This window comes from Ailuropoda melanoleuca, chromosome 5, assembly GCF_002007445.2.
Source record: "Ailuropoda melanoleuca isolate Jingjing chromosome 5, ASM200744v2, whole genome shotgun sequence".
NCBI classification, from domain to species: domain Eukaryota; kingdom Metazoa; phylum Chordata; class Mammalia; order Carnivora; family Ursidae; genus Ailuropoda; species Ailuropoda melanoleuca.
The window spans coordinates 31,474,986-31,501,323 of record NC_048222.1 but is presented as its reverse complement, the minus strand read 5'-3'; the positions used below and the strand labels follow the sequence as shown (position 1 = coordinate 31,501,323).

Sequence of the window (26,338 nt, the reverse complement as noted above, 5' to 3'; positions counted from 1 at the left end):
CCGTCGCCTTTCTGTCTCACGCTCACTCCGCACCCTTCCCCCACCCATGACATCTTCCCTTCAGTCTACAGTGAGTCTGCCCCTCCTTTCTGCCTGCAAACAGGTCACCCATTTTCCAAGGCCAGCCTCAAAGTTACCTCCCCCAGGAAGCCTTCCAGGATTGTTCTTGCCTGTGCTGAACAGCCCGGCGCTTGATTACACAGGCTGGCTTGGCTCGTTTCCTAATTGTTTCATGACGACGACAACAACGACGGCTACTACTACTACTAGCTTCTGTTTACTGAGTGCTTACTATTTCCCAGTGTTGTTCTAAAGGCAATTTTATCAGTTAATCCTAACAACTGTATGAGAGAATTTGGAAAATTGAAGTTCAGAGACGTGAAGTCACTTGTCCAAGATAACAGAGTTGGGGCAGGCTAACTGGGATTCAAAGCTAGGTCCTGTCAGACCCCGAGCCCAGCCTCCTTCACACATTACCTTGTCTTACTTCTTTTGCTTCTCTTCAACTAGACTAGAAACTTCCAGAGAGAAGACAACATGCCTTTCTTCATAACCCTCTGCTGTGCTAGTACCCACTGCAGATTTCAGTACATATGTATCAATTAAGTACACAGGGGAAAGAACTAGAGATGTGTGGACAGAGGAATTGTCGCCTAGAGTGGGACTAGACTTGCACTACCCCCAGGCGTTAAGAAGACAACACCGAGCTGCTGTATACAGGAAAGAAATGTTCAGAGGATAAAGGAAGTAGTTTATTTTGGAGGCTGTACTATGTGGTTGTGGTTTCTTCCTGTGACTATGCTCCCAGCTCATCCAGCCACATGCCCTCAGTGGGTCACATCACCCACATGTCTGTGGTGTCATTTGTAATCCTGGGAAAAAAGGGGGCATGGGCACGATACAAGTTCCCTCTTGACTCCAAACACCAGGGCCAACCCCAACAGCCACCTGCAGGGCCTCAGACTGCTGCTTACCCGGAGACAGTCCAGCCAGTAGCGCACGTGGGCGAAGCTCTCCCAGGAGGTGATGTCGTACATGAGCACCACTCCGTCGGCCTTGCGCAGAAGCTGCCGAGTCATGCTGTGGTACCTGCCGGGACAGTCTGCGTGAGGCGAGGCCTGGTGGGCCGATCCCTCGCCCTGGCCTCTCCGGGCCTTAGCCACTTCATCTGCAGAGTGGGAGAATTAACTTTCCTGCCTCTGACTGCTCCCCGCAGAGAGCATGCCTCCATTTTCCTTCTTGCAGTATGATCGTTGAACGGGTCGCAGTTCTCATGGCTGCAGTTTCAGAACGTACCAAAGAGCACCCAGCGAAAAGTCTGTCGTCCCCCCGCCCCGCCCCGCCACTCAGTCCCCCTCCCCAGAGGCAGCCAGGGTTACCAGTTTGCAGAGGTGTTTTATGACTATGCACAAATGTACGTATGCGTACATGCACACCGTTTACACACGCACACTCACACACACACCCTTTACTCCCCTGCTAAACGCAAAGACAGTGGCAAACATGCCCTGTACTCATTACTGTTCAGTAGTCTGTACTTTGCCTTTTCCAGTTAATAAAACGTCTTGGAGAGATGCCTGGGTGGCTCAGGCAGTGAAGCGGCTGCCTTCGGCTCAGGTCATGATCCTGGCATCCCGGGATCAAGCCCCACGTAGGGCTCTGTGCTCAGCAGGGAGCCTGCTTCTCCCTCTCCCTCTGCCCCTCCTCACTCATGCTCTCTCTCTCTCAAATAAATAAATTAATTAAATGTTTTAAAGAATAAAAATAAAATGTCTTGGAGGTGTTTCCCCATTGTACATAGAGTCCACAGTCTTTCTTTGTGACTTCGTAATATCCTCCGGATTGTGTAGCTAGGCCCTGACCCACTCAGCTGGCCCACCCATCCTCCCTGTTAGACTGCTCCTGGTGCTTCACAATATAACCGATGCTTCCGTAACCATGTTGCTATTACCGTCGTGGATGGGTTCATCCGCAGAATGAATTTCTAGAAGTGGAACTGCTGGGTCAAAGAAGATGTGCCTTTTACATTTCGATGACTACTGCCTCACTGGAAAGGGGCAGGCCAGCGTTTTCAGCAGGACGGGACTGGGCAGCTGTCCCCTGAGGGCCCCATCAGTGCTATGCTTTGCTGCCCCCTTGGGCAGCCCACTGGAGCTTGACTCATCTCTGCTTCCCCGACCTCCTCAGTCCTTAGGGGCGGATGCCTTTTTTGCCCTTGGTTGCCTCTTGCCTGTGTTGGAACCTTCAAGGTCAGGGCTGCCCTCTCTCCCTCTCGGCCTTGGGCTCAGCCCGGGGCTGTGACGCCATGAGCGCGGACAGTCCCCCTTACCTCTCCTGGCCGGCCGTGTCCCAGAGCTGCAGCGCGAAGCATTTGTGGTCCACCAGCAAGGTTTTGACCCGAAAATCCACTCCTAGGACACACGGGGCGGGGGGTTGGTCAGGCCTGCTTCTAAGTCACCAACCAGGACTTCCAGTCCACACCTGCCCAGGATATACCTGTTCCCCGACACCAGCCCCTCTGTCTGCTGGGCTTCCTTCCCCTTGGTTCTCCAATCCCACCCATATTCCAGGCCCCACATCCTCCAAGAGGCCTTTCCTGACCACCCAGCCCGTGGGGTCACAGTCCCCGCTGCATTCCCACACCCTCACGGTCAGTGCCAGTTCGAGGCACCTTGCGATATTTTGACCTCTGCGAACCTAGCTGTGTTCTTCCCAACTGCATAGCAGTGATCATTCCTCAGGTCACTCAGGAGAACCAACGTCACTGTTTTATTTTTATAATACTCCCTGTTTCATTCCTGATTACGGCATGGATCTTCCCCCTTTAACCAGACTGCAAAGTGGGAGCAGGCAGCCCAGGAGGGTGGGGGGAGCGCTGGTTTCAGGGATGACTGACTGTGCTGGGAGCTGCCCACCTTCTGCTGCTTTGCCGGCTGTGTGACTTCAGGCAAGTCACTTTACGTCTCTGAGCCTCCCTTCCTCGTTTGCAAGGTGACATTTTAAAAAGACCCACACTGGGGGTTCCTGGGTGGCTCAGTCGTTAAACGTCTGCCTTCGGCTCAGATCATGATCCCAGGGTCCTGGCATTGAGCCCCTCAAGCATCCGGCTCCCTGGTCGGTGGGAGGCCTGTTTCTCCCTCTCCCACTCCCTCTGCTTGTGTTCCCTCTCTCGCTGTGTCTCTCTCTGTCAAATAAATAAAATCTTTAAAATAAATAAATAAATTAAATAAAATAAAATGACCCACATGGGGTGCATAGAGCATGCAACTCTTGATCTCAGGGTCGAGAGTTCAAGCCCCACATTGGATGTAAAGCTTATTTTAAAATAAATAAAATAAATTTTAAAACTATCTGTAAAAAAAATAATAATAAAAAGAGCCACGTTGCAGCGTGGTTGGGAAGATTGAATGACTCATATTTGAGGTTTGGCCCAGGGCTGCTTGGGAGGTGATCATTTTCTTCATTATTCTCATCTCCCTGAGCCACAGACCTTCAAATTTCACAGCCCCCTACCTGGCTGTGGTCCTGCTTCTAGACCCTTCCTGTCCCTGGAAATATGAAGGTAATAGTCAAATCCCAGGAGGGTTTAAAAGCTTTGGGGGTGCACCTTCCTGACAACCCCCAACGAATTCAGGCAGACTAGGGAGTGATGGAGAGGGACTTCTTCCCCTTCCCCACTCCGGGGGGGGGGGGGGGGGGGGGGGGCGGGATGCGCCTCATTCCAGCGCTGAGACGGTAGAGACTTTTCTACCTGCTGCTGCCCCTGGCGGTAGTTGAAACCTTGCCCACCCCACCCCCCCTTCGCAGGAAGTGGCCGCCTGGGGACCTGACTCAGCAAAACGGCGAAGCAGACGTTTGTAGCATCTGCTTCCCTTTATTGCCCTCTTTTCTGAACATCTTAGGAAGCCCGGCGTCCGCAGGAACCTCTGAGATTACCTGACCCAAGCCCCGTGATAATATCCAGCCTCGGCTGAAATCCCCACCCTGTGGTCTATGAACGACTCTAACAAGTATGCCTCGCATTTCCTAACCCCGCCCTTACTCCCACAGGTCCTCCTCCCGGCCCACCCCCTCCTCAGTCCACCCACGTGACCCCATTCCGTCCCCAAAGCACGTTATAACTTAACCACGCAAATGGCTAAGAATATAACAGTTATCTCCTCCCCGAGGAATCTGCTTCTTTTCAGGGGCAGCGCCAGGGAGGGAGGCACGCTGAACCCGGCACAGGCTAAGACTTCTGGGCTGAGGCCGGGGCCCTGAAGGCAGGAGACTTTGGGCCCCAGCGAGGGCAGGACCCTTAACCAGGTCCTCCATGATCTGTTTCCCTCGTCTGTAAAATGGGGATACGGAAAAGCCTGGAATGCACCTTCGGCTCTAACTCCATCGGCTCAGGCTCTGGTCCTCCCCCCAGCCCTGTTCTCGAATGCCAGCAGGCTAGACTTCTTATCTTTTGGGGTGGGGGGTGAGAATGGAGGAGGTGACACGAAGTGCGGAAATGTACACGACTGAAGAAGCCAGAGTCGGCCCCATCGATAGTGAAGCCGGATGGATGACGGCCACCAGGGGGCACCAAACCGCCGCTGGCTCCGCGACCGAGGCGGCTCACGCCCCCACCGCCCCCATCCCGGATACGCCCAGCGGGCCAGCGGGGCGTGCAGGCTTGTCCTGTCTTTCTACAATTACACCACCTGTGTTTTTCTTGATTGAATTTTATGGAACCTTCTTATCACATACTAATGGGGCAGGTCGGTTCCATAGGGAGGGCTTTTGTAAGGAAGGAGGCTTGGAAGACGCTTTGGTGCCCTTCCCGTGGTCAGTAAGCAGGACCTTAGGTGATTCATAACCGTGGCCTTGCAGACCCTGTGACCCCGCCCAACGTCAGACCAGGCCTGCTGTGAGTTCTCCGTCCCCAGGACACTGAATTTTTAACTGGTTCCCCCAGTGAGGCTTCTTAGAGAAAAATCTGAGAACCCGTCTTGGAACCACTTTTGCGCGAAGACTGTCATTTACCCACTGGTCTGGCCCTGGTCCACAGTCGGGTTGCGCCCTGACAGACACAAACGCACGGATCCCCCCGTCTCTGTGCCTAAGTGGGCCCCGTCTTCATTCCTGATCTTGCATTTCCGTGGCTCTATAGAAGGCCAAGGGCTCACAGATCCCAACGTTTGTAGACGGAGGAGTCTTTGCGTTTGGGCACATTTCATTTGCAGGGGCCACTGAATTAGACACGATCAAATATTTCCTTATAATAATAGCAATAAAAATAATATTTTTGAGCCCTTGCCACATGTCGGGTATTATTCTAAGAGCTTGACATGTAGTAACTGACTCATCCTTTCAACTATTCTAGGAAGCCAGTACTCTTGTCCCCGTTACGCGGATGAGGGTTTGGAAGCTCCTAGGGGTGAAATAATCTGCCCAAGTTCATCCTGCTGGTCAGTGGCAGAGAAGGGATTTGAACTCAGGTATCTGAGTTCGTAACTGACCATACTCTAGAAATACATTCTGCATAAAATACTCAACTTGCCCAAGGCAACTTCCTGCCAGAGCTTGCAGACTGGCCGGGGCCAATCGTGAGCAACATGGGCCCTGCAGTGGCCTGCCCACAAGCCATGGGGGTGGGGACTTGCTTGTTTTCACCAGCAGCCCACTCTGGCACGGAAATTGCAGGGTGCTTTGTCGATGTGGTGCATTATAAGCTAATCAGATCAATGCAGAAAAGCAAATTACCTATAATTAGAGATAATTAGTAAAATAGTAAGATTATGCCCATATAAAATAAAGTCTAATGCAGGGCCTGTGGCCAGGACAGAACCTGCCGCTTCCCCGGGAGATGGCTCTCTCTGGCCCCCCTCCGGCTCCTAGGCGCCGCCTGGCTCTCCCCTCCCGCCGCAGCCCCGTCGGCAGGCAGGTCGGCTCTTACCCACGGTAGCCGTCAGCCCAGTGGCGAAGGAGTTCTGGTGCAGCAGGTGCAGGAAGGATGTTTTGCCCACGTTTGAGTCTCCCAGGAAGATGACGTGGAAGAGGTAATCGGGGTCGGCAGCAGGCTCGCTGGCGGTGGGGGACCCTGGGGATGAGGTCGGCCCAGCCTCCCCGGAGTCAGTTCCTGAGTCTGGAGGCCGGTTCTCTGCCGGCGGCTCCCTGGATGGAAGGGAGCCTTGTTCTTCTGCACGAGCAGTAGTAGGCGAGGCCAGGGGTTGGGCTTCCAGCTCAACCAGGGTGCGGGGGTTCTGCGTGTGCTCCTGGGGCCCTGCTCCACCCCCAGGCTCAGCGCCCTCCTGGGGAGAGTCCAGGGGAGGCGGCTGTGTTCTAGGAGCGGGGGCTTCTGCCTGGGCCTGAGCCTGCGGGGCCTCGGGCGGGAGAGGAGCAGGTGGATGATCTCGCGGGGGGAGCTCTGAATGCCCAGCTGCCGGGCCACGAGCCTCACTTGACTGCTCTGAACTGAGGTCTTGCCCTCCTTGGCCCACCTGTTTCCTTTCCTCAACCCCGGGATCTTCTTCCAGACGCTCGTGGGCAAGGGCAGGCAGCCCATCTGGCGCGAGGACCCAGCCATGAGCGTCTCTCAGCCCCCCAGGAGGGCCCTCCTGCACACCGGGGCCCAGCCGGCCCTGCTCCAGTCCCTCTGTGGGAGGCTGCCCCACAGGCTCCAGGTCCTGGGAGGGCCCAGTCAGCCCTGGTGTGAGGGCTCCGGCCCCTGGGGACCCCAGTTCTGTCTCAGAGCCGGGGACCTGCGGGTCCTGATGGAGGGCCTTGCTCTGTCTGGGGGCCTTCTCTGGGACAGGCCCAGGCCCGAGGCTCTTGTCATCTGGGTGTGAGGCCTGGAGCTGTTCGCTGGGCCCAGCTGGGGCCTGGGGAGGGGGAGCGGTCAGCTGGGGAGGGGGTGCATCCTCCAAAGGAACGAGCATTTTGAGGGCAGCTGCCACCAGGCTCCCTGACTCCCCAGTTGGGGCCCCCGGGAAACTCCCATGGGAGAGGGCCTCGGGGCCGGGCCCTGACTCCTCCTTACGTTCCAGGCTTCGAGGCTGGACAGGCGGTTCTGGGCCGCTGTCCTGCCCATCCGGGCCCACTCCTTTCACTTCCTTGGTCCTGGAGAGCGCCCCACTGGGGCTCCTTGGAGCCCCGTCCAGATCTGAAGGCGGCTCCTGACCAAGCAGCCAAGCATGTGGCTCTGAGATGGAGATCTGCCTGACTACTCGGGGTGTCTGGGGGCCTGAGGGGGTCCCCGGGGTTGGAGGTGGGCTCCAGGAGAGCTGCAGGGCTCTGCGCGAGGAGGTGTTGAAGTCACTCAGGAGCTGGTCCCAGTCATCCTCCTCCCCAAACAGTCCAGGCAGGGGAGCCTCCTCAGAGGAGACTGCCTGGGCGTCTGGAGCCTTCTCGTCACCTGCTCTGGGGACACTAGGAAGGGTTTAGGAAGCTAAGGTCAGGGGAATTTCTCCTCATCGCTAACACCTCACAGCTGACCCCCTCCCCCAGTCTCTGCTCAGGCGGTCCTTCTCACCCTGCATGCACCGCCATTCCTCTCCTTCATCCAATCCTGCCCATCTTTCAGGGCCTATATGAAGCCTCACCTCCTCCCGGAAGCCTTCCTTGACCATTCTGGTCCATCCCACTCCTCTGAGCCGTAACAGGTAGAGTGAGTGCCTTCCTGGGATCCATTACTACCCTCGACCCTGTGCGTGCGTGTGTGTGCACGGCGCATGCGTGCACGCATGTGTGCTCGTGCTTGAATCTCAGTTGTGTGACCTTGAGCACATGACTTGCCCCTCTCTGTGCCTTTGTTTCCTTGTCTGAGAAGTGCGCATGAGCATGTCGGCCTGGCAGGATTATTGTGAGGTTTAAGGAGGGAATTTCTGGTGTGTTCTGGGTGCTGACAGGGCCTCAGAGAACTCAGAGCCTACGCCTCCCCCCTTTCGGGAAGCTCTGCTCCCCACCTTAGCCCAGGGGCAGCAGCTACTTGCCTCGGTTCCTCCTCCACCTGCCAGGATGCGTGGCCCCTGGCGGCGCTCAGATGGCCCCTGGTCACCCGCAGCTGCCCCCGCGCCTCCTCCAGCCGGCCGGCCAGCTCTCGCTCCGTCTCCCGCAGCTCCTGGTTCTCCGAGCTGGCCGCCCGGTGTGAGCTGCGGAGCCCGTGCAGCTGGGCCTCCAGCTGCGGGAGGAGGATGGAGCGTGAGGCGGAGGGAAGCCCCGGAGTCCTCCAGGGCAACAACCAGCCCCCAAAGGCCACGGCGGGGCCTAGACTCCGGGCTTCTGGAGACCCAGCGTAAACAAAGGATTGGGGGGGTTACCCCGTGTTGGCCTATTTAGCTCCGTTATCTCCCATCCGGGAGGGACTTTTGAATTGAAGGAACTGGGTAAGAAACACAAACTGCCAGCACCACAAGGGCCCAACACGGAGAGGGGATCACACCCCCTCTGCTCAGAGCTCTGCAATGGTTGCTGTCTCTGAACCCCATTTGGTCCGCAGGGAGCTCACAGGACTCGGAGATGGAGTGCAGCGTGAGCACTCAGAAGGGTAGGGGAAGCCCTCACCTTGCCTTCCAGCGCCCTGCTCAGTCCCTCCCACCCCATGAGGTCTCTGCCCTCCTCTCCCACTACTCTTCCCTCCCTCCATCTGCTCTAGCCCACGGGTCTCCTCGCTGCTCCCGGAACCTTCATGGCACGCACCCACCTCAGGGCCTTTGCACTCACTGTTCCTTCCACCTGCACTGCCCTTCCCCAGGTATCATATGGCCCACTCTTCGTCTCCTTCAGGCCTTTACTCCAATGTCAGCAACTCAGTGAGGCCTTCCTGGATTTCCCTGTCAAAAGCCTTCTGGCCCCCGCCCTGCTTCCCTTCACTCTCCTTCGCACTTTCACTCTCCAGCATGTTACAGATCCTACTTGCTTACTTTGTCATCCATCTTCCTGACTAAGGCTGTAACTCCGTGGGCTGGAGTGTGTGTCTATCACGTTCCTCAGGACCTAGAACAGTGCCAGGCACCAGTGGGCGCGCCGTAAATAATCTCTGGGTGAAGGAATGGATGACCTCGGGGGAGAGGCTTCACGTCAGCGGGGGACAGGACAAAACGGCCCCATGTGTTAAGTCCAATGTCCTCTCTTGACTGAAGGAGGCTGCCTCCATTTCCAAGGAGCAGCTGCTGCAGAGGCATCTAGAAATCAGCCCATGCTGGGCAGGTGCGACCAGCTGACAGAGCCAGGCAAGGCAACGGTGGAAAAGCCCCTGGGAACCCTGCCCGGTGCTGAAGGAGAAAGCTGGTTGCCCCGCTTCTATCAGCTGGTGATTTTACTAAGGTCAGTGATCTGGGAGCTGAGAAAGGAGGGGATGGCAGGGCAGGGTCTCAGACCCAACGACTTGGCCACAATGCCAACTGGCAGTGACTATGGGCTGCAAGATCTGGGGGGTCGGGCAGCGGGGAGCTGGTCAGATTCAGAGACAGTAACAATTGTGATGCGTACAGCAGACACTACCGTATGCCAGGCGCCGCACTAGGCCCTCAAACATGGGGTCTCCAGGCGTCCTGGCAGCCTTCTAGGGCGAAGGTTCTGACCTCCGATTCTCTGATGAGGAAACCAAGGCTCAGAGAGGTTAAAAACCTGCCCCAGGTCGCGCAGTTGGCAGTGGAGACAAGAGTTGAACGCCATGCTATCACCAAGAATCTCTGACACTGGGACCTCGTGTGTGCCCAGCGCCTTCCCGTCTCAGAGTGCTTTCCCCTTCATTACCTCATGTGACCTACTAGCCCAGGAGATGCCATAGGTGTGGCTAGTCCCATTTTACAGATGGAGAAACTAAGGCCAAGACAAGCAAAGCTATTGCCTCAGATTTGTACGGCTCTGAACTGGAACAATAGGGATTTGAACCCGGACCTTTCTGATGGCACCTCTGCAGTCCCTGGCCTCATCTCAGAAAAGGGGGCTACTCTCATAGGGGAGCACAACCACCCCCAAGAATTCTCAGGAGATGGGTGTCAGAGCGTGTGACTTCTCAGAAATTGGGCTCCCGGGCAAGTGCTGTCACTCACCTCCCTCTGGCCCTCCATCAGCTGTTGAAATTCATGCTCCTTGGCCTCCAAGACCTCCTGCATCTGGGAGCTGAAGGCCAGGCCCCGGGAGTCGCTCTGGGGAGCAGAGAGGTTTCAGCCCCCCGCGCTGCCGACTCTAAGTCCCAGCAGGGCCGGGCCAGCATCCCCCACGCTCCACCTCCACCCAGGCCTGGGGTGCAGGGTCCGGGATGCCTCGGCAAGGCTGGATCTCAGGACAGCTTCCCCGGCTCAGGCCGAGATGGGGTGACAAGGTGGAGGCCCAGAGAGCGAGGCCTGGCCACCGCGTCTCTCTGCGGAATGCCAGCTGCTCAGGGGGTGAGAGGACCTCCTCCCGCCGGCCACCTGCTGCCCCGCACTGGCCAGGGCCCGGCCCCACTACTCAGCCAGCAGAGGCGTCCAGGGCCGGGGTCGGGGCGGGGTGCCGGGGGGGCCACCTCGGCCTGCAGCTGCTGCTTCTCGCGGCGGATCTGTTGCTCCATCTCCTCATGGAGCTGCTGGACCTCTTGGTGGTGCTCAGAGTCCCGCCTGGAAGGGGCGGCAGGGGGCGCTGGGCCAGGCAGCCACTGAGCACCCGGAGACCCTGCTGCTGGTGGGGGTGGTCTGGGCCTGGGTCTGGAGTCCATCCCGCTGCTCCCCTCACTCTGTCAGTGGTCACTGACCCCTCTCACCCTGAGAGCATTCATCCCAATAACAGCCCCCAACCCGTACGCTCTTGACATTAGTCACCCTGATCCCGTCATGCCCACTCCTCTAACCATCACCAAGATATTGGTTCCTCTGGCCCTGTCGCATGGTCCCAATTGCCCCATCACTCTGTCCCCACTTCCTGCTGTCACCATCCCCCAGCCCCAAACCCAGACCCCCTGGCAGGGCCCTGTCCACGCCCACCCTGGGGCCGCCACATGATCTGTAATCTACACGAGCAATGTCCCCGGAGGTGGGAGCCACAGTGGCCCTGCAGTGCGGCAACCTGCCCTTCCCACTCCCACTCAAGGCCCGTCTCTGTCCTCCTCAACAGGTCCCCTAAGCCATCCCTTCCTCCAGCTCAGCTCCGCCCACCAGCCCCCAGGCCTGCCGTGGCCCCCTGGCCTCCAGGCTTCTGGAGCTGAGGGAATTCCATTCACGTCCAGCTAAAATGTAAGGAGCGCTACTCCATGCCAGACACCAGGTGACTGCCCCCACTCCCCGGCCCCACTCACTTCCTCAGGGTCAGCTCCAGAACCTCCCGGTCGGCCCGCACCTCCTGCAGGCGGCTGCTCATTGTGGCCAGAAAGCCCTCCAGGCTGCCCGCCAGCTGGGGCTCCTCCTGCCGCAGCTTTGCCCACAGCTGCCAGATCTCCGCCTGCCTGGGGAAGGGGGACGGCCAGAGATGAGCCGGGAGGTGGGACCCCGAAGCAGGGTCCCGCTTCTCCATTGTAATGGCAACACTCCAAGAGACTTGGGCACCTGGGCCGCAAAAATCTCTTTAGACCCCACAAGGTACAACTCCAGTTGCCGCCTCCTCAAGGAACCCTTCCCAGATATGCCCTCTCCCTTCTTGAACCCCCACAGCACGTTGTCTCTCCATGCTTTGGTGATGAATTGTGGCCGGGGCCGGGGGGTCGGTGGAGGAATTGGGAGCCTGACAACCCAGGGCTGCCATCTGCCTTCTCTCTTCTCCCACTCTGTAGCTGTGTGACCTTTGGCAACTCCCATGCCCTCTCTGGGCTTCTTTGTACAATGAGGAGGCTGATACCTGCCCGGTGAGGTAAGGCTGCTGGAGAATGAGACATGCTCAGTGACAGCCCCAGCTTGGAGCCTGGCACATGGCTGGCTGCTTTCACATGGATTTAACTAAGTCATGAAGACAGATGCCAGAGGGCTGAGCCCAGGCCAAGCTGCCAAGTGGGTAACGCTCCCTACCACACCCACCCCGCCAGCCTGTACCCTAAGTCCCACCCAGCGTGCCCTACAACACCTGGCCCTGCTCCCTGAGAGCCTGTCCTCACAGAGCTTGTAGGTACACAGGCAAGGGTGAGTTATAGGCAGGGGTCCCCCTTCTCTGGGCCTGAGTGAACCCCATGAGCCCAGAGCCTGAGACAGTTGGAGGAAATGCCCTCCCCGCCTCCAAACCTGCCCAACCCAGGGCATCGCAATACCTGAATCCCCCATTAGGGGACCCTCTTTTTTGGTTAAGAAAGGTGCCCTCAGGCAGTCGTGTTTTTAAGAATGTGAGTACCCTTGGGAGGCGGATACCCCAACCCGCTAATCCTGGGGAGCAATCATATAGGGCAGGACGGAGAGAGCGGGTGGGGGTGGGAGGGACTCCTTGAGAGCAGACACTCTCCACCCGGCTCCATTTACTCCCATAACTGTCCCTACGATTACACTGTGGCTGGAAGACAGATGTCAAAGTTTAGGCGGCTTGCCCACGGTCACACAGCTAACACGTGGCCAAACCGGGAACTGCGCTCGGCTCTACTCGGCCGCCTCCCCCCTTGGCACCATGTCCAAGAGAGTCCTCTGTCCCGCTGCCCGGCAGGGCCTGCCCCCCACCCCCACACCCCTCCACACGCAGCGCTGGCCATACTCGGGGAGTGAGTGGCCTGCCCCCAGCTGCTGGACGAAGGCAAAGAACGCCTCCTTCTCTTCAGGGTCAGCCTCCTCCGGCACGGGGAAGCTGGTGGCTGCCGAGTCCCTCTTGGAGGACAGTGGCCTCTTTCTGTGGAGCCGGTGGGTGCTCAGGCTGGAGCCAAAGACGTTCTCTGCGGGACAGAGGGGACAAGAGGCAGCAGAGTGCGGTTGGGCTCAGCCCCCTGATCTTGCATCTAGCCCTGCTCTGGCCCTTGGGGAACTCATTGTATCTGTGTTGGTCGCATGTGTACAGGGCCATGTTCATACATTCATCACATCGTCCTTGGGAATCTACTCAGGGTAGACATTCTGCCCATTTTAGGAGCTCTAAATGCGGATTCCTGGCCTCCTTCTCCGTTGTCCCCCAAGATTTTGGAGTTTCTCGGCAGACCTGAGAGCTCTGGACGGCTTTGCAAACATTTAAGGCTGAGCTGTGCTTTGCAAGGTCTCAGCAAGGACCTCACACCTTCCATGCCCTGGGCGGGCAAGTCTAGCCGCATCGAGAAGATCAGTGAGACTATTGTGCCCCGCTGACCTTGGTCTTTTAGGTCCTTTTGGGCCTGTCTTGAGAACCAGGCCTTGGAGTAGCCCTGCCCAAAGTGGGGCAAAGGGCCTGGGAAGCCCCTAACCACTAAATGTCACCTGCTGCTGCTCCCTGGGGCCTGGAATTCCCTCCACCAAAGCCAGAATGTGACCTTTCTCAGGCAGAAACGAGGCCTGTGGTCTTAAGACCAGGGCTTGCTTAACCTCTTGCTCAAGGGAGCCTTTTTTTGGGGAGAAGACAAGTGAGGCATCAGAAAGTAAGCCTACAGGCCTCCCTGGACGAGGGGGATGCTAAGAGGAGCACACACACCCCCCCCCCAGCCAATGAACTGCTCTTGTTAGTGGAAAGGAAGTGAGCGGGTCTCCTGGACTAGAGTCTTGAGGCCCAGCCCTGTCTTAAACCAACTGCCTGCCCAAGCAGGCTTAGTATCCTTATCTCCAGAGCAATCTGTATCATCGCCCATGCCCTGAACGCTCTCAGGGGTGTTGTGGAGGTCCCCTGTTGCCTTTCCTGTCAGCTGAGCGTCCCCGTACCAGGCACGCTGCACGGGATGCCTGGCTGGGCATCCAGTCCCCAGAGGCCCTCCCAGGACAGACATACTGAGCCCGGAGCTGAATTCTTCCAGGGAGAGGCGTCCCTTCTGCTCCACATCCACCCAGTCAAAGATCATCTCCAGCTCCTCCTCGCCGCCCAAGAAGCTGAACTTGGCTGCCTGCAAGGAAGAGGTAAGTTGGCACTGTTCCCACTGGAAAAGACTCTGGGCCACTCTCCAAAAAAGGGAGGTGTTTGTCCTCAGACACCCCTACCTCCCCTCTCCCCAACTTTGGAATCTCAGCCCCAAGCTGACCCGGCGCCTATGCTCCGGGACCCCACCCAAGATGGCCCCCTCAGCAGGGCCCTGAGCTCCCTCCACACCTCTCCCCTTCCTCCATCCAGCACCAAAACTTATCTGTTCTGAGTCTCATCCCTTTAAGATCCTAATAAAGGACAGGAGCTAATCCTCCCCAGAATGTATTTATCGGTATCCCAAAAAAAATTATCTGAAATTTGAAAGTAAGTCCAAAAGGTGGACAGCACGCTCTTTTGGCATTCCACAGGGGCACAAGCCACCCAGGCATCTTCTGGACTGCAGGAGTGTCCTCCATTTCATCCCCTGGGACAGACTGGAGGTCCCAGACTAAATGAAGTCACTTATTAACTTGTAGATTTTGTCCAGGAGAGATGTAAATAATTTTTGTCTGCTGGAACAGATAACCTCAAAGATTTATGGCCTGTTATACATTAACCAGCTTCGAAAAATCAAACTCAGCAATTTCGTTCTAACACTTCTTTGTTACCCAGTTTTTAAAAATGCTCTTTCAACCATTCATGGCATTTCTCATTAATTAATGAGCTAAATAAACTCTTTGAGAGGGATTTATTTTATTTTAGCCCACGGGTCATGATTTTATCTTTTTGAAAATTATACTTTTAAGAGTTTTGGAGGGGCGCCTGGGTGGCTCAGTCAGCTAAGTGTCTGCCTTCAGCTCAGGTCACGATCCTGGGGTTCTGGAATCAAGCCCTGCATCGGGCTCCCTGCTCAGCAGGGAATCTGCTTCTCCCTCTCCCTCTGATCGCTCCCCTGCTCCTGCTCTCTCTTTCTGTCAAATAAATAAAATCTTTCTTTAAAAAAAAAAGAGTTTTGGAGGTTTCATGGAGATGCCCCAGTAAACTCAGCCGTCAGAACCAAGTAACATGGGCGCTGGAGAAGGGCCCCTCGCGGGCTCTAGAAAAACCCAGCACTTCCCTGGCTTTGGGAGAGAGAATCCCGTGTGTGACAGAACTTTAGGTTTGCTGCTTCTTTTGTTGTTGTTGTTTGCCTTTTTTTTTTTTTTCTTGTTGATTCTGTGTTTTCATTTTTGGTGGCAGCACTGATGGGGAATTCAGTGTTATGAACTGGCCGTTGGTGATCTCTGTGGGATGCGTGATGGAGACCTCGTGTCTCTTGGTTGAGAGGCAACAGAAAATCTGATTTGCTGATCTTCGTTGGCGGCAGTGGTGGTGGCGTTTCTATGTGTGGTCCAAATTGGCGAAAGCATTTTGTACCCGCTAGGAAGGAGAACAACTCTTGGCCATCTGGACTGGTGAGTTGTGTGTGTGTGTGTGTTTCCTGAGTTGTGGATATGAAGCCCCTGGGTCTGTGTATCTGTGTGTCTACGTGTCTGTAACTCAGAAAGGCCTTTAACTCTTCTGTGAGTATGAAATATTTTCCTACGCCTGGAGGGTATTCATGACTTAGATACTGTGTCTCTCACGGGGGTCTGTGCCGATTGGTTTGTAGAGACGAAGAAGTGCTTATATAACCCTAATGTTCCCCCAAATCACACACAATAAAGAACCGGAACTTCTACTGCTTTAAACGTGCTAGACTTTAGGGGCGCCTGGGTGGCTCAGTCGTTAAGCATCTGCCTTCGGCTCAGGGCGTGGTCCCAGCGTTATGGGATCGAGCCCCACATCAGGCTCCTCTGCTATGAGACTGCTTCTTCCTCTCCCACTCCCCCTGCTTGTGTTCCCTCTCTCGCTGGCTGTCTCTATCTCTGTTGAATAAATAAATAAAATCTTTAAAAAAAAAAATAAACGTGCTAGACTTTAAAAGAAACAATCCCTCTTCTGAGAAGTTGCTAGCCCAGAAAACTTTTAAGGAGCCAGCTTAACTAATTCTCGTAAATCTTTGGAAAAATTAGATTGGTTTAGTAATTTTGTTTATAAAATGCAAATAATAGCTATCAGTGTTTTCTTTGCTTTATATTAACTATATATAGTTAATTAACTGTAATAAAATTAAATATTCTACTTTTTATAAGATCTGGATTTGTTTTATGTGAAGAAACCAGCTAATCTGCATTTCTTACGCTTCTGGTTTTGTCTTACTGATCAAATAAGCCAACATTATCCTTACATAATGTTTAAGGTAAGAAAAATGTAAATTTGTGTTCAACTGAATTGATGCATTACACAGTTCCAAGATCCGTAGGTAACTTTTAAAATGTGAATTAATATCAATTAATAAATAAATTTTGGCTACCTGGACAATTCCTGAGAAAAACTGAAACATTGATTGCCAGGCATAATTTCAAGTTTATATCCTTTTACTTCTTATTTTTACATGCAAGACAGCAGCTATAACTTTGGGTCATGTTAATGACTGAATTCATTCTTGCCACTTTTTTTTTTAAAGATATATTTATTTATTTGAGAGAGAGAGCGAGCAGGTGGAGTGGGGAGAGGAACAGAGGGAGAAAGAGAGAAAGAATCCCAAGCTCACTCCCCCTGAGCACTGAGTCTGACCGAGGGCTTGATCTCATGACCCTGAGATCATGACCAGAGCTAAAACCAAGAGTTCAAAGGTTAAGCATCTGAGCCACCCAGGCACCCCCATTCTTGCCACTTTGAGTAGTTGTGCAAGGCAAAGCAGAGACTCAAGACTCGAGTAGATATTTGTACATCCAAGTTCACAGCGGCACTATTCACAGTAGCCAAAGGATGGAAGCAACTCAAATGTCCACCGAAGGATGAACGGAAAGACAAAATGTGGTCTATGCATACAGTGGAATGTTGTTCAGCCTTAAAAAGGAAGGAAATTCTGACCCTTGCTAGAGCGTGAATGAACGTTAATATATACTTCCCCACTTGAATGAGAGACCTAGAGTGGTCAAATTCATAGAGACCGGAAAGGAGAATGGAGGTTTCTAGGGGATGGGGAGAAAGGAGAATGGGAGTTAATGTTCAATTGGGACAGAGTTTCAGTTGGGGAAGGTGAAGATCTGGAAATGGGCGGTGGTGATGGTTGCACAACATTGTGAAATGTATCTAATGCCACGGAACAGCACATTTAAAAATGCTTAACACGGCAAACTGTGTGTTCTGTGTATAATTTTTAAAAATATTTATTTATTTATTTATTTATTTATTTATTTATTTATTTATTTATTTGAGACAGAACTCGAGGGAGCACGCACGAGCAGGGGGGAGGGGGAGAGGGAGAGGGAGAAACAGACTCCCTGATGAGCAGGGAGCTGTCGGGGCTCCTGGGTTCATGACTGGAGCCAAAGGCAGATGCTTCACCCACTGAGCCACCCAGGCGCCCCTTTTCTGACAATTTTTTTAAAAACTTGTGCAAGGAATATGTGTGGCTATAAAATGTATTATGTGTGTGTGCGAGCTTTGCTAAGTCTACTAAAATCCTTGAATAACACAGACAGTGCTCAGTTATTTGTATCCCAGATCTTTCTGTGAAATAGAGGTTAGTTACTTTGGTTAAAAGTTACAATCACGGATGTTTGAGACTGTACTAGGACCGACAGGAACAGAGAGATACAGCTGTGTCTGCAAGGAAAATGGGATATATTTTGACTTTCCAAAGAATAAGGAAGTGGTTTTGTCTTAAGGGTCTGATTGTTCCAGAACATGAAAAGGGATGAAAATGCAAACCTGAATTGGAAACAGACAGTTGTAGAGGGTTTGCTGAAAGGGAATTTTAGTTGCTTTGATTTATAAGACCTAAGTCTGAAAATAAGTTACAAAACATGTTAACATTTGCCAGCTGCCAAATTTGGCTCCGTTTTGATGGGTTTAAAAATAAATATTTTTCTAAAATTGTGAAACTTTTACTGCCACATGTTATATTAATGCAAAACTAGAATTCAGCTCTATCTCTATTAAAATGATAAATTGGTCATAGAGCAATGGATAAATGATTCCACATGTCAACAGAATAGATTTCTCTACTTATTTTGGCTTGATCATGTTTTCAAGTAAAAAAAAAAAATCTAAGTCACCTCTCTTGAGAAAGAGCTAAATATCCCTGTAACCACATTACCTTCTTCTGTGTTTATATCAAAATATTTTATTTCATTGTCACTGAGATTCAGTAGGTAACAAAGAACTATTTCTCAGGCTCCTATGACCCCATCTTAATCTAGTGGCCAAAATCTTCTCTGCTAGCTCTTCTGATTTTGCCTTCCCAATGTTGTAAGATCCTGAATTTAGAAAAAAAAATAGGATATCCTTCTCTGCATTTATTAAATACTTCACCACTGTTATAAGAGCAGGGTGGGCAAGAAATAACAAGTGTCAGGGCACCTGGGTGGCTCAGTTGTTAAGCGTCTGCCTTCGGCTCGGGGCGTGATCCCGGAGTCCTGGGATCGAGCCCCGCGTCAGGGTCCCTGCTCCCTTGGGAGCCTGCTTCTTCCTCTCCCACTAGCCCTGCTTGTGTTCCCTCTCTCGCTGGCTGTCTCTCTCTCTCTGTCAAATAAATAAATAAAATCTTAAAAAAAAAAAAAAGAAATAACAAGTGTTGGCGAGGGTGCAGAGAAAAGGGAACCCTCGTGCACTGTTGGTGGGAATGTAAATTGGTGCAGCCACTGTGGAAAACAGTATGACGGTTGCTCAGAAAATTAAGGGATCCAGCAAACCCACTTCTAGCTATCTACCCGAAGATAACAAAAACACTAATACGAAAAGGTATCTGTCCTGCCATGTGTGTTGCAGCATTATTTACAATAGCTAAGGCATAGATAGAACCTAAATGTTCGTAGCTGGATGAATGGGTAAAGATATGGTGGAGACACACATATATACAATGGAACATTATTCAGCCATATAAAAGTATGAAATCTTACCATTTGCAACAGCACGGATGGACCTTGAGGGCACTATGCTAAGGGAATTACGTCAGAGAGAAAAAGGTAAATACTGAATGAACTCACTTATGTGTGGAATCTAAAACCAAACAACCGACCAACCACTAAACCGAAAAATTGAGCTCATGAATACAGAGAACATATTGGTGGTTGTCTGAGGCAGGGGTTGGGGGGGTGGTGTCAAAAAAAGTACAACTTCCAGTTATAAAATGAAAAAGTCGTGCGGATGTAACGTGACAATAGTTAATACTGAATTGCGTCTTTGAAAGTAACTAGGAGAGTAGATCTTGAAAGTTCTCATCACAAGAAAAAAGAATTTGTTACTGTATGGTGAGGGCTGTTAACCGGACTTATTGTGCTGATCATTTTGCAACACATACAGATATCAAATCATTACACCGTATACCTGAAACGAATATAATATTATGTCAATGATGACACAATAAGAAATATGTGAAAAAGTAATTTTCAAAAATTATAAGGAAATTCTTCAAATCCTTGATGCTGAAATATTTCTAACATTCTTTTGGGCACTATAGATAACTTATGAAGTATTTTAAAAGTTCATTAAGGTTGATTAATACAATAAAAAGGATTAATTAACACAGTTATGTTTGACACCCATTTCTAAAAGATAATGAGCTGATTATTATCAATAAAGAGAAATCTTGCAATATTTATTGCATGTAGATGAAAATAAAAACTGAGGGTTTAACCAGTAACAAAATCTGATATTACATATATCTTGGGTTAGGAAGATGGAGGTTAAATTTTCTTTTATTTATATATATTTTTTAAAGATTTTATTTATTTATTTGACAGAGATAGAGACAGCCAGCGAGAGAGGGAACACAAGCAGGGGGGAGTGGGAGAGGAAGAAGCAGGCTCATAGCGGAGGAGCCTGATGCGGGGCTCGATCCCATAACGCCGGGATCACGCCCTGAGCCAAAGGCAGACACTCAACCGCTGTGCCACCCAGGCGCCCCTAAATTTTCTTTTAAGTGTGTATATATATATATATATATATATATATAGTTACATATGTATGAATGCATATGATATATATAGTTTGGGTTGAAAAAAAAGTCATGGGAAGAACTGTCAAATCGGAAGAGATGTTTAGGCTTTCCTAGGCTGTTTACGTAGGTAAAATGCAATTCATATAAATATTTCAGAAATTGCGTGCTGTATGGGAAAGCCCTGGAGATTTCTCAGTGTGTTTGCTGATCGACGATATACGCTTATCTGCAGTGGCAACACTGATCAAACCCTATGAAACAGGGGTGCCTGGGTGGCTCAGTCAGTTAAGCATCTGCCTTCGGCTCAGGTCATGATCCCGGGGTCCTGGGATCGAGCCCCGCATTGGGCTCCCTGTTCAGCAGGGAGTCTGCTCCTCCCTCTCCCTCTGCCTGCCTCTCCCCTTGCTTGTGCTCTTTCTCTTTGTCAAATAAATACATAAAATCTTAAAAAAAAAAATCTACGAAATAAATATGTGCTGTAGCCCAACAGAGAACTTTACTCTCTTCCACTCTGATGTAATTAGTTAGGTAATAAATAACCGGAGCTTTTTAGTCTCATTACCGAAAATGTTCCTACTTTCCTACCCTGGCCTGAAGTCTTGGTTAAAAGCTACAGGCCACAAAGGACAGACCCAACGCCCTGTGGGAAAGGACTGTACCAGGTCGTATGAGCTACTGATGTTTCACTTGGATACAAGGTTTCTGAGCTGACATTGGCGGACCTTCAGCCAAGCTGGCCGACTGACAATTTCTAGGACTCTTGAGTCCAGAAGCAGCCAGCTCACTCAAGATCGAGCAGAACGGGAGTTAATGGCATAAAACTGAATGAATGGGAATGGAGTTGTCCGGAATATAATTGGTGCTATTTTTTGTTGTTCTATCTTTATGGATCTAAGGGGGAAGTTTTTTCTCTGTCTTCTTGAGCCATGTCTGACCTTCAGTTTAGTAGATTACTACTTTTGTAAACTGAAGTTAAACATTTTAAATGTTGTCTGAGTCTCAGCGACCCCCTCTGGATTCAGGAACTGACACTTTTACTGAACCTCCTTACTTCCCATGGCAATATAGTGATTGATACAGATTCAGTAAGAATCTGTCCTCCTTTTTTGCTGGGATATAGCTGGATGAATCAACTGGGTAACCAGAATGTCGTGTTGGAGAATGATTTTCACTTAATCAGATGTGACAAGTCTACTGTAAGGAACAGCCATGGAGCCGATGTCTGCAAAACCCTCCCGGCAACCTGGCCTGGAACCAGTTGATAAGGAAGGCCACTTCGGGCCCGGAGAGGGACCTTAGAAAAATTGGGATTCTCCAGAAGAAAGGAAACTCCTTGCATTTATAGGGGCTGCAGGTGAAAGCTGGTGAAGAGAGCCTTGGGTTTAGTTTCCTGGCCTGAGGATAGAAATAGGGTGGCCAGCTTGACCCAGTCTGCCTCAGATGTTCCCAGTTTTACCACTGGAAGTCCCACATCCCAGGCATCCTTCCAGTCCCAGGCAAACTGGGGCAGGCATTCACTCTAGATAGAAGAGCAAGTAACAGAGGTTTGAAGTCTAAGATTCTGTATGAAAACTTCCTGACAGCAAGCTAAGATGGCTTCATGCTTTCAAAGTCTAGATTTGCAAGCTCAAGGATGCCCACGTTTCTTTTACACCCTTGCTGTGCCAGTGGAAATACGTGGATAGAGAATAGGCTTTTTTATATCAGGAATAAACTTGGGAGATTATTTACCATCACAGAAAATTATCTGAATAATTGGAAACTTAGAAACCGGGCCAAAAGGTAGAGAGCGTGTCCTTTCAAGCATTGTCTAGACTAGAGGAATGCACTCAGTCCATCTCATTGTTTATCTTTAATTAAAAGTCCCAGACTTGCTGAAGTTACTTGTTAACTTGCAGATTTTTGCCCGGAAGAGATGAAAATAATTTTTGTCTAGTACAACAGATAACCCCAAAGATTTATGGCCTGTTGGACCCCAGCCATTTAAAAAATTGAACTCAGCAATCTTATCCTAACACTCTCCTGTCAGATTGCCTTTAAATACTGTATCCTAGCTTCTCACATGCTTTTGAGCCAGTTGTAACATCTTACTGGTTCTTTCATTAATTAGTAATAATAATTAATTAGATAAGACCTTTGATAAGTGTTGATTTTATATGTACCTGATTTTATATTTACTTGTTTACCCTTTTGAAAATTATATATAGGGAAGCCTGGGTGGCTCAGTCGGTTAAGCGTCGGCCTTCAGCTCAAGTCATGATCTCAGGGTCCTGGGATTGAGTCCCGCATTAGCCTCCTTGCTCAGCATGGAGTCTGCTTCTCCCTCTGCTTGCCAGTCGCCCTGCTTGTGCTCTCTCTCTTTGACAATAAATAAAATCTTTTTAAAAAATGAAAGTTATATATATACATATACATAAAATATGTATATTGAGGGATATATTTTATATATATACACACACATATATTGAGGGAGTTGGTGAAGGCCCCTCTGAGAAAGTCATTCTTTTTTATTTATTTATTTTTAAGTAATCTCTATGCCCAATGTGGGACTTGAACTCACAACCCCTGAGATCAAGAGTCACATGCTCCACTGACTGAGCCAGCCAGGCGCCCCTGAAAATTCTATTTCAGCATCGGCCATTGGTACCTTATTGTGGCCCTGAGGACAGACCGCAAGAAATTCCATTTTGATGGAAGTCTGGAGCATGGAGCAGTATCCAGAGGAGACAGTAGGCCCAGGGAGACCCCAACAACCCACACACACCCCTTTGCTGAGAATGAGGAAAAACCGAAGAAAAATTGGTCAGTGTTGGTCTGGGCCTGAGCCTAAGGCTCCTTGTTGGGCCTCACAACCGGGGCTGATCTTATGTGTCACTGACATTTCTTGTCACTGACATGGTTTGATCTCCGGGACTCTGACTGCTCCCCAGGATAAACTTCCCTGCTCAACAGGCCTAGAATTGTATCACTTGAAAGTTCCTTCTTTGGCTTGAAGTCCTTTCCTTTGTTAAAATGCAAATGTTTCTGAAAGAGTGGAACACATAATGCCTTATCAGCCATTTACATGTTCATATAAACAAATTCCTCACCTCTTCTGAGTGCAAATTTTATTGTATTTGTTTATTTACCTCAGAAAATACATATGCTTGTCATTTAATGCAGAGAACGTTTCTTTGCTTACAAACACCTAGTACGTAAACTATGCTTTTTGCCTACTGATCTTCATATTTTGTTTGATTAATTAATTGGGGTTTTTTTAGAAAGGGAGAGAGACGGGGCACCTGGGTGCCTCAGTCGTTAAGCATCTGCCTTTGGCTCAGGGTGTGATCCCGGAGTCCTGGGATCGAGCCCCACATCAAGCTCCTCCGTTGGGAGCCTGCTTCTTCCTCTCCCACTCCCCCCTGCTTGTGTTCCCTCTCTCGCTGGCTGCCTCTCTCTCTGTCAAATAAGTAAATAAAATCTTTAAAAAAAAAATAGAAAGGGAGAGAGAATGTTGGGGGCTGGGCAGAGAGAAAGAGGGAGAAAGAATCCTAAGCAGGCTCCATGCTCAGCACGGAGCCCAGTGTGGGGCTCCATCTCACAACCCTGAGGTCATGACCTGAGCTGAAACCAAGAGTCGGATGTTTAACCGACTAAGCCACCCAGGTGCCCCTAATTAATTAATTTTTAATTGAAGAATAGTTGACACACAATGTTACATTAGTTCCAGGTGTACTACATAGTGATTTGACAAGCGTATACGTTATGTTGTGCTCACAAGTGTGGCTACCACCGTACAACACCATTACAATACCCTTGACTATATTCCGTGTTTGTACTGCTCCTTTCATCCCCACGAGTTACTCATTCCATAACCGGAAGTCCGTATCTCCCACTTCCTTTCACCCATTTTGCCGGTCCTTCCACTCACGTCCCCTCTGGCAACCACCAGTTTGTTCTCCAAATTTATGGGTCTGTTTCTGCCTTTTGTTTGTTCATTTGTTTTGTTTTTTGATTCTGCAGCTAAGTGAAATCATGCAGAATTGTCTTTCTCTGTCTTAGTTCACATAGCATAATACCCTCTAGGTCCATCCATGTTGTCACAAATGAGAGGATCTCATTCTTTTTTGTGACTGAGTGATAGTCCATCATCTCTATATGCCACATCTGCCTCATTCATTCATGTATCGGTGGGCACTAGGTTGCTTCCATATCTTGGCTACTGTAAATAACGCAGCACCGAGCATAGGGCTGCATATGTCTTTCTGAATTCGTGTTTTTGTTTTCTTTGGGTAAATACCCAGTAGTGGAATTACTGGATTGTATGGTAGTTCTATTTCAAGTTTTTTGAGGGACCTCCATGCTGTTTGCCACAGCGGCTGCACCAATTTCCATTCCCACCAACGGTGCATAAGAGTTCCTCTCTGATAGCAAGTTTTGGATGGGAGAAAGGGGAAAGAGCAGGCCTGCCCTGCTTTATGGGAAGCAAGTCTCAGGAGGCTACAGAAAAGGGATTCAGGGCATGAGCTAGGGACTTGGACTCACCGCCAGGTCCTCGCGGGTGACAAAGCCCCTCTCCTTGGCACCACAGTCCTGGAAGAAGCGCTGCAGCTCTGCGGCCACCGGGGAGGACAAGGACTCTGGCTCTGGGGCCACGGGGGCATCCTGGCCATCGGCTGGTTCTCGCATCTGCCACCGGCGGCTGGAGCCCAGCCTGCGGCCTTTCCGGGGCCCTCTCTGTCCACTCTCCATGTTGCTTTGGCCTGGGGACAGAGGAGCGGTGAGGTGGTACCGGGCTGCTGCACACAGTCTCTCTGCTGAAAACCCTCCCGGGCGCCTGGAGAAAACACACCATGGCTGATAAAGCTGATGGACCCCAACTGGCCTCTCGGACCTCGTGACCCTCCCCCACCTCCTGGCCTCCAGCGTGAGGCCTTTGCCCTTTCTGTTCCTTCTGCCTGGAATGCTTTTCCCCCAAGCTATCCACGTGCCCTCAGCTCTTTTAGGTCTTTGTTCATCAAAAGTCTTCTCTGGCTGTTATATAAAGAGCCCCACGCTGGATCGGCTCTCTTTTGAGTCGAGAGTGGGGACACGGGCTTGTGCAGGGTCTCGCTGTCTGAGCTGTCTCTCTTGCTACTCCTCCAGCTCATTCCCTCACATCTCACCTTGGGGGACCTCTCCACCATGGCCTCCTTCCTCTGTCTCACCTGACCTCCAATCTTTTTCTCCTCAACACCATCTCACTGCTCCTTGGACACACACACTGGGGAATCAGTAGCCCTTGCGGCCATGTGCCGCGTGGACCCAGCCCCACCCTGCTCCCTCCCACACCCTCACGATCCGTCATGCCTGCTGAACCACTTCCATTCTTGGAATGTCAGATCCTCTCCCACCTTGCTCCCTTTGCCCCCACTTCCCCGACTTTCTTATCCCCCACCTAGCTGATGCCTCTTCCTCCCTCACCTTAGAGGCTGCCTCTTCCCAGAAGCCTTCCCTGCAGCCATCCCCATGCTTCAAGCAGGGTTCGGTGCCCCCTAGGCTGTGGCCTCATGATGCTCTGGGCTCCCCCTGTGGATGTCACTGTGCACCTTGGTCCACATCGCTCCCCGCTCCTTAGCGCACAATAGGTGCTCACGTAAGGGCTGTCCAGTTCATGAGTTGGGGTCCTCCCAACTCTCACGGAAAGTCTTAGGTCAGTCAATCAATAAGGATTCTGATGGATAAGGATGTGTCTAGGTGAGACCCCCAAGGACAGAACAATGGGAGGCTGGAGTCTGGAAGGGGACCTGTCTGGGCCTGCCCTGCGGGGGCTAAGCCTGGGGCACCTACAGCTGTATGGGGTGGGAGGGGCCTGATGGGTACGCGGGCAGGCAGCTTCCTGGCGGCCGCGGGACTGGAGCCAAGCGCCCGAAGAAGGCGGGTAGGATTCAGACGCATGAGCAGCACACACAAAGGAACACGTGCAGCAGGAGGCAGCAGAACAAGAAGACCCCTCCGGGCTTTCTCCGCTGGGGTGAGAGGTCACAGACAGGCCGAGTGCAGCGATGGTGGGCTTCTTCCAGGGCTCTGGCACCACTGGCCACGCCTCCCTTCTGGTGAGTTCTCTGGCTCAGGCTGCAGAGGACTTGAATAAAGCAATTCCTCAGCCTGCGGAGACCCCCAAACTTTAAAGTGAAGTTGAGTCTCTCTCTCAGCCAGTGTCTCTCTCTCTTTCTTCCTGTGTGTTTTCTCTCTCCATCTGTTTCTCTCCATCTCGCTGACTTTTTGTCTTCCACGTCTGTTTCAGAGGCAGTTTCAAGGTCGTAGATGAAAACTGCAAAGCCAGGGGCACCTCGGTGGTTCAGTCGGTTAAGTGTCTGCCTTCGGCTCAGGTCATGATCTCAGGGTCCTGGGATCGAGCCCCCCATCAAGATCCCCACTCAGCGGGGAGTCTGCTTCTCCCTCTCCCTCTGCCACTCC

General features: G+C 51.4%; 1 protein-coding gene and 1 long non-coding RNA gene across 10 annotated transcripts in view; one reads left to right on the top strand and one right to left on the bottom strand.

Moving 5' to 3' along the window:
• RAB44 (RAB44, member RAS oncogene family) overlaps positions 1-26,338 on the bottom strand; it is a 32,158-nt gene that overhangs the window by 3,810 nt on the left and 2,010 nt on the right. For 2 of the 9 annotated variants that reach the window (XM_034660634.1, XM_034660633.1), the window contains exons 1-11: positions 25,343-26,172; positions 24,425-24,716; positions 13,801-13,912; positions 12,613-12,787; positions 11,243-11,389; positions 10,478-10,568; positions 10,023-10,118; positions 7,959-8,146; positions 5,924-7,395; positions 2,330-2,411; positions 975-1,089 (exon numbers count right to left, since the gene is read on the bottom strand). In XM_034660634.1, coding sequence (XP_034516525.1) covers positions 975-1,089; positions 2,330-2,411; positions 5,924-7,395; positions 7,959-8,146; positions 10,023-10,118; positions 10,478-10,568; positions 11,243-11,389; positions 12,613-12,787; positions 13,801-13,912; positions 24,425-24,716; positions 25,343-25,389 — 2,817 coding nt within the window. In that variant the 5' untranslated portion in view covers positions 25,390-26,172. Of the gene's footprint in view, positions 1-739; positions 873-974; positions 1,090-2,329; positions 2,412-5,923; positions 7,396-7,958; positions 8,147-10,022; positions 10,119-10,477; positions 10,569-11,242; positions 11,390-12,612; positions 12,788-13,800; positions 13,913-24,424; positions 24,717-25,342; positions 26,173-26,338 lie in introns of those variants that run through there. The other 7 variants (XM_011218503.3, XM_034660636.1, XM_034660635.1 and 4 more) reach the window with 5 other exon arrangements.
• On the top strand, positions 12,781-26,298 carry LOC117802322. Its single transcript, XR_004625465.1, has 3 exons — positions 12,781-13,925; positions 15,109-15,323; positions 26,166-26,298. It is a non-coding gene; the product is annotated as an uncharacterized LOC117802322 (long non-coding RNA).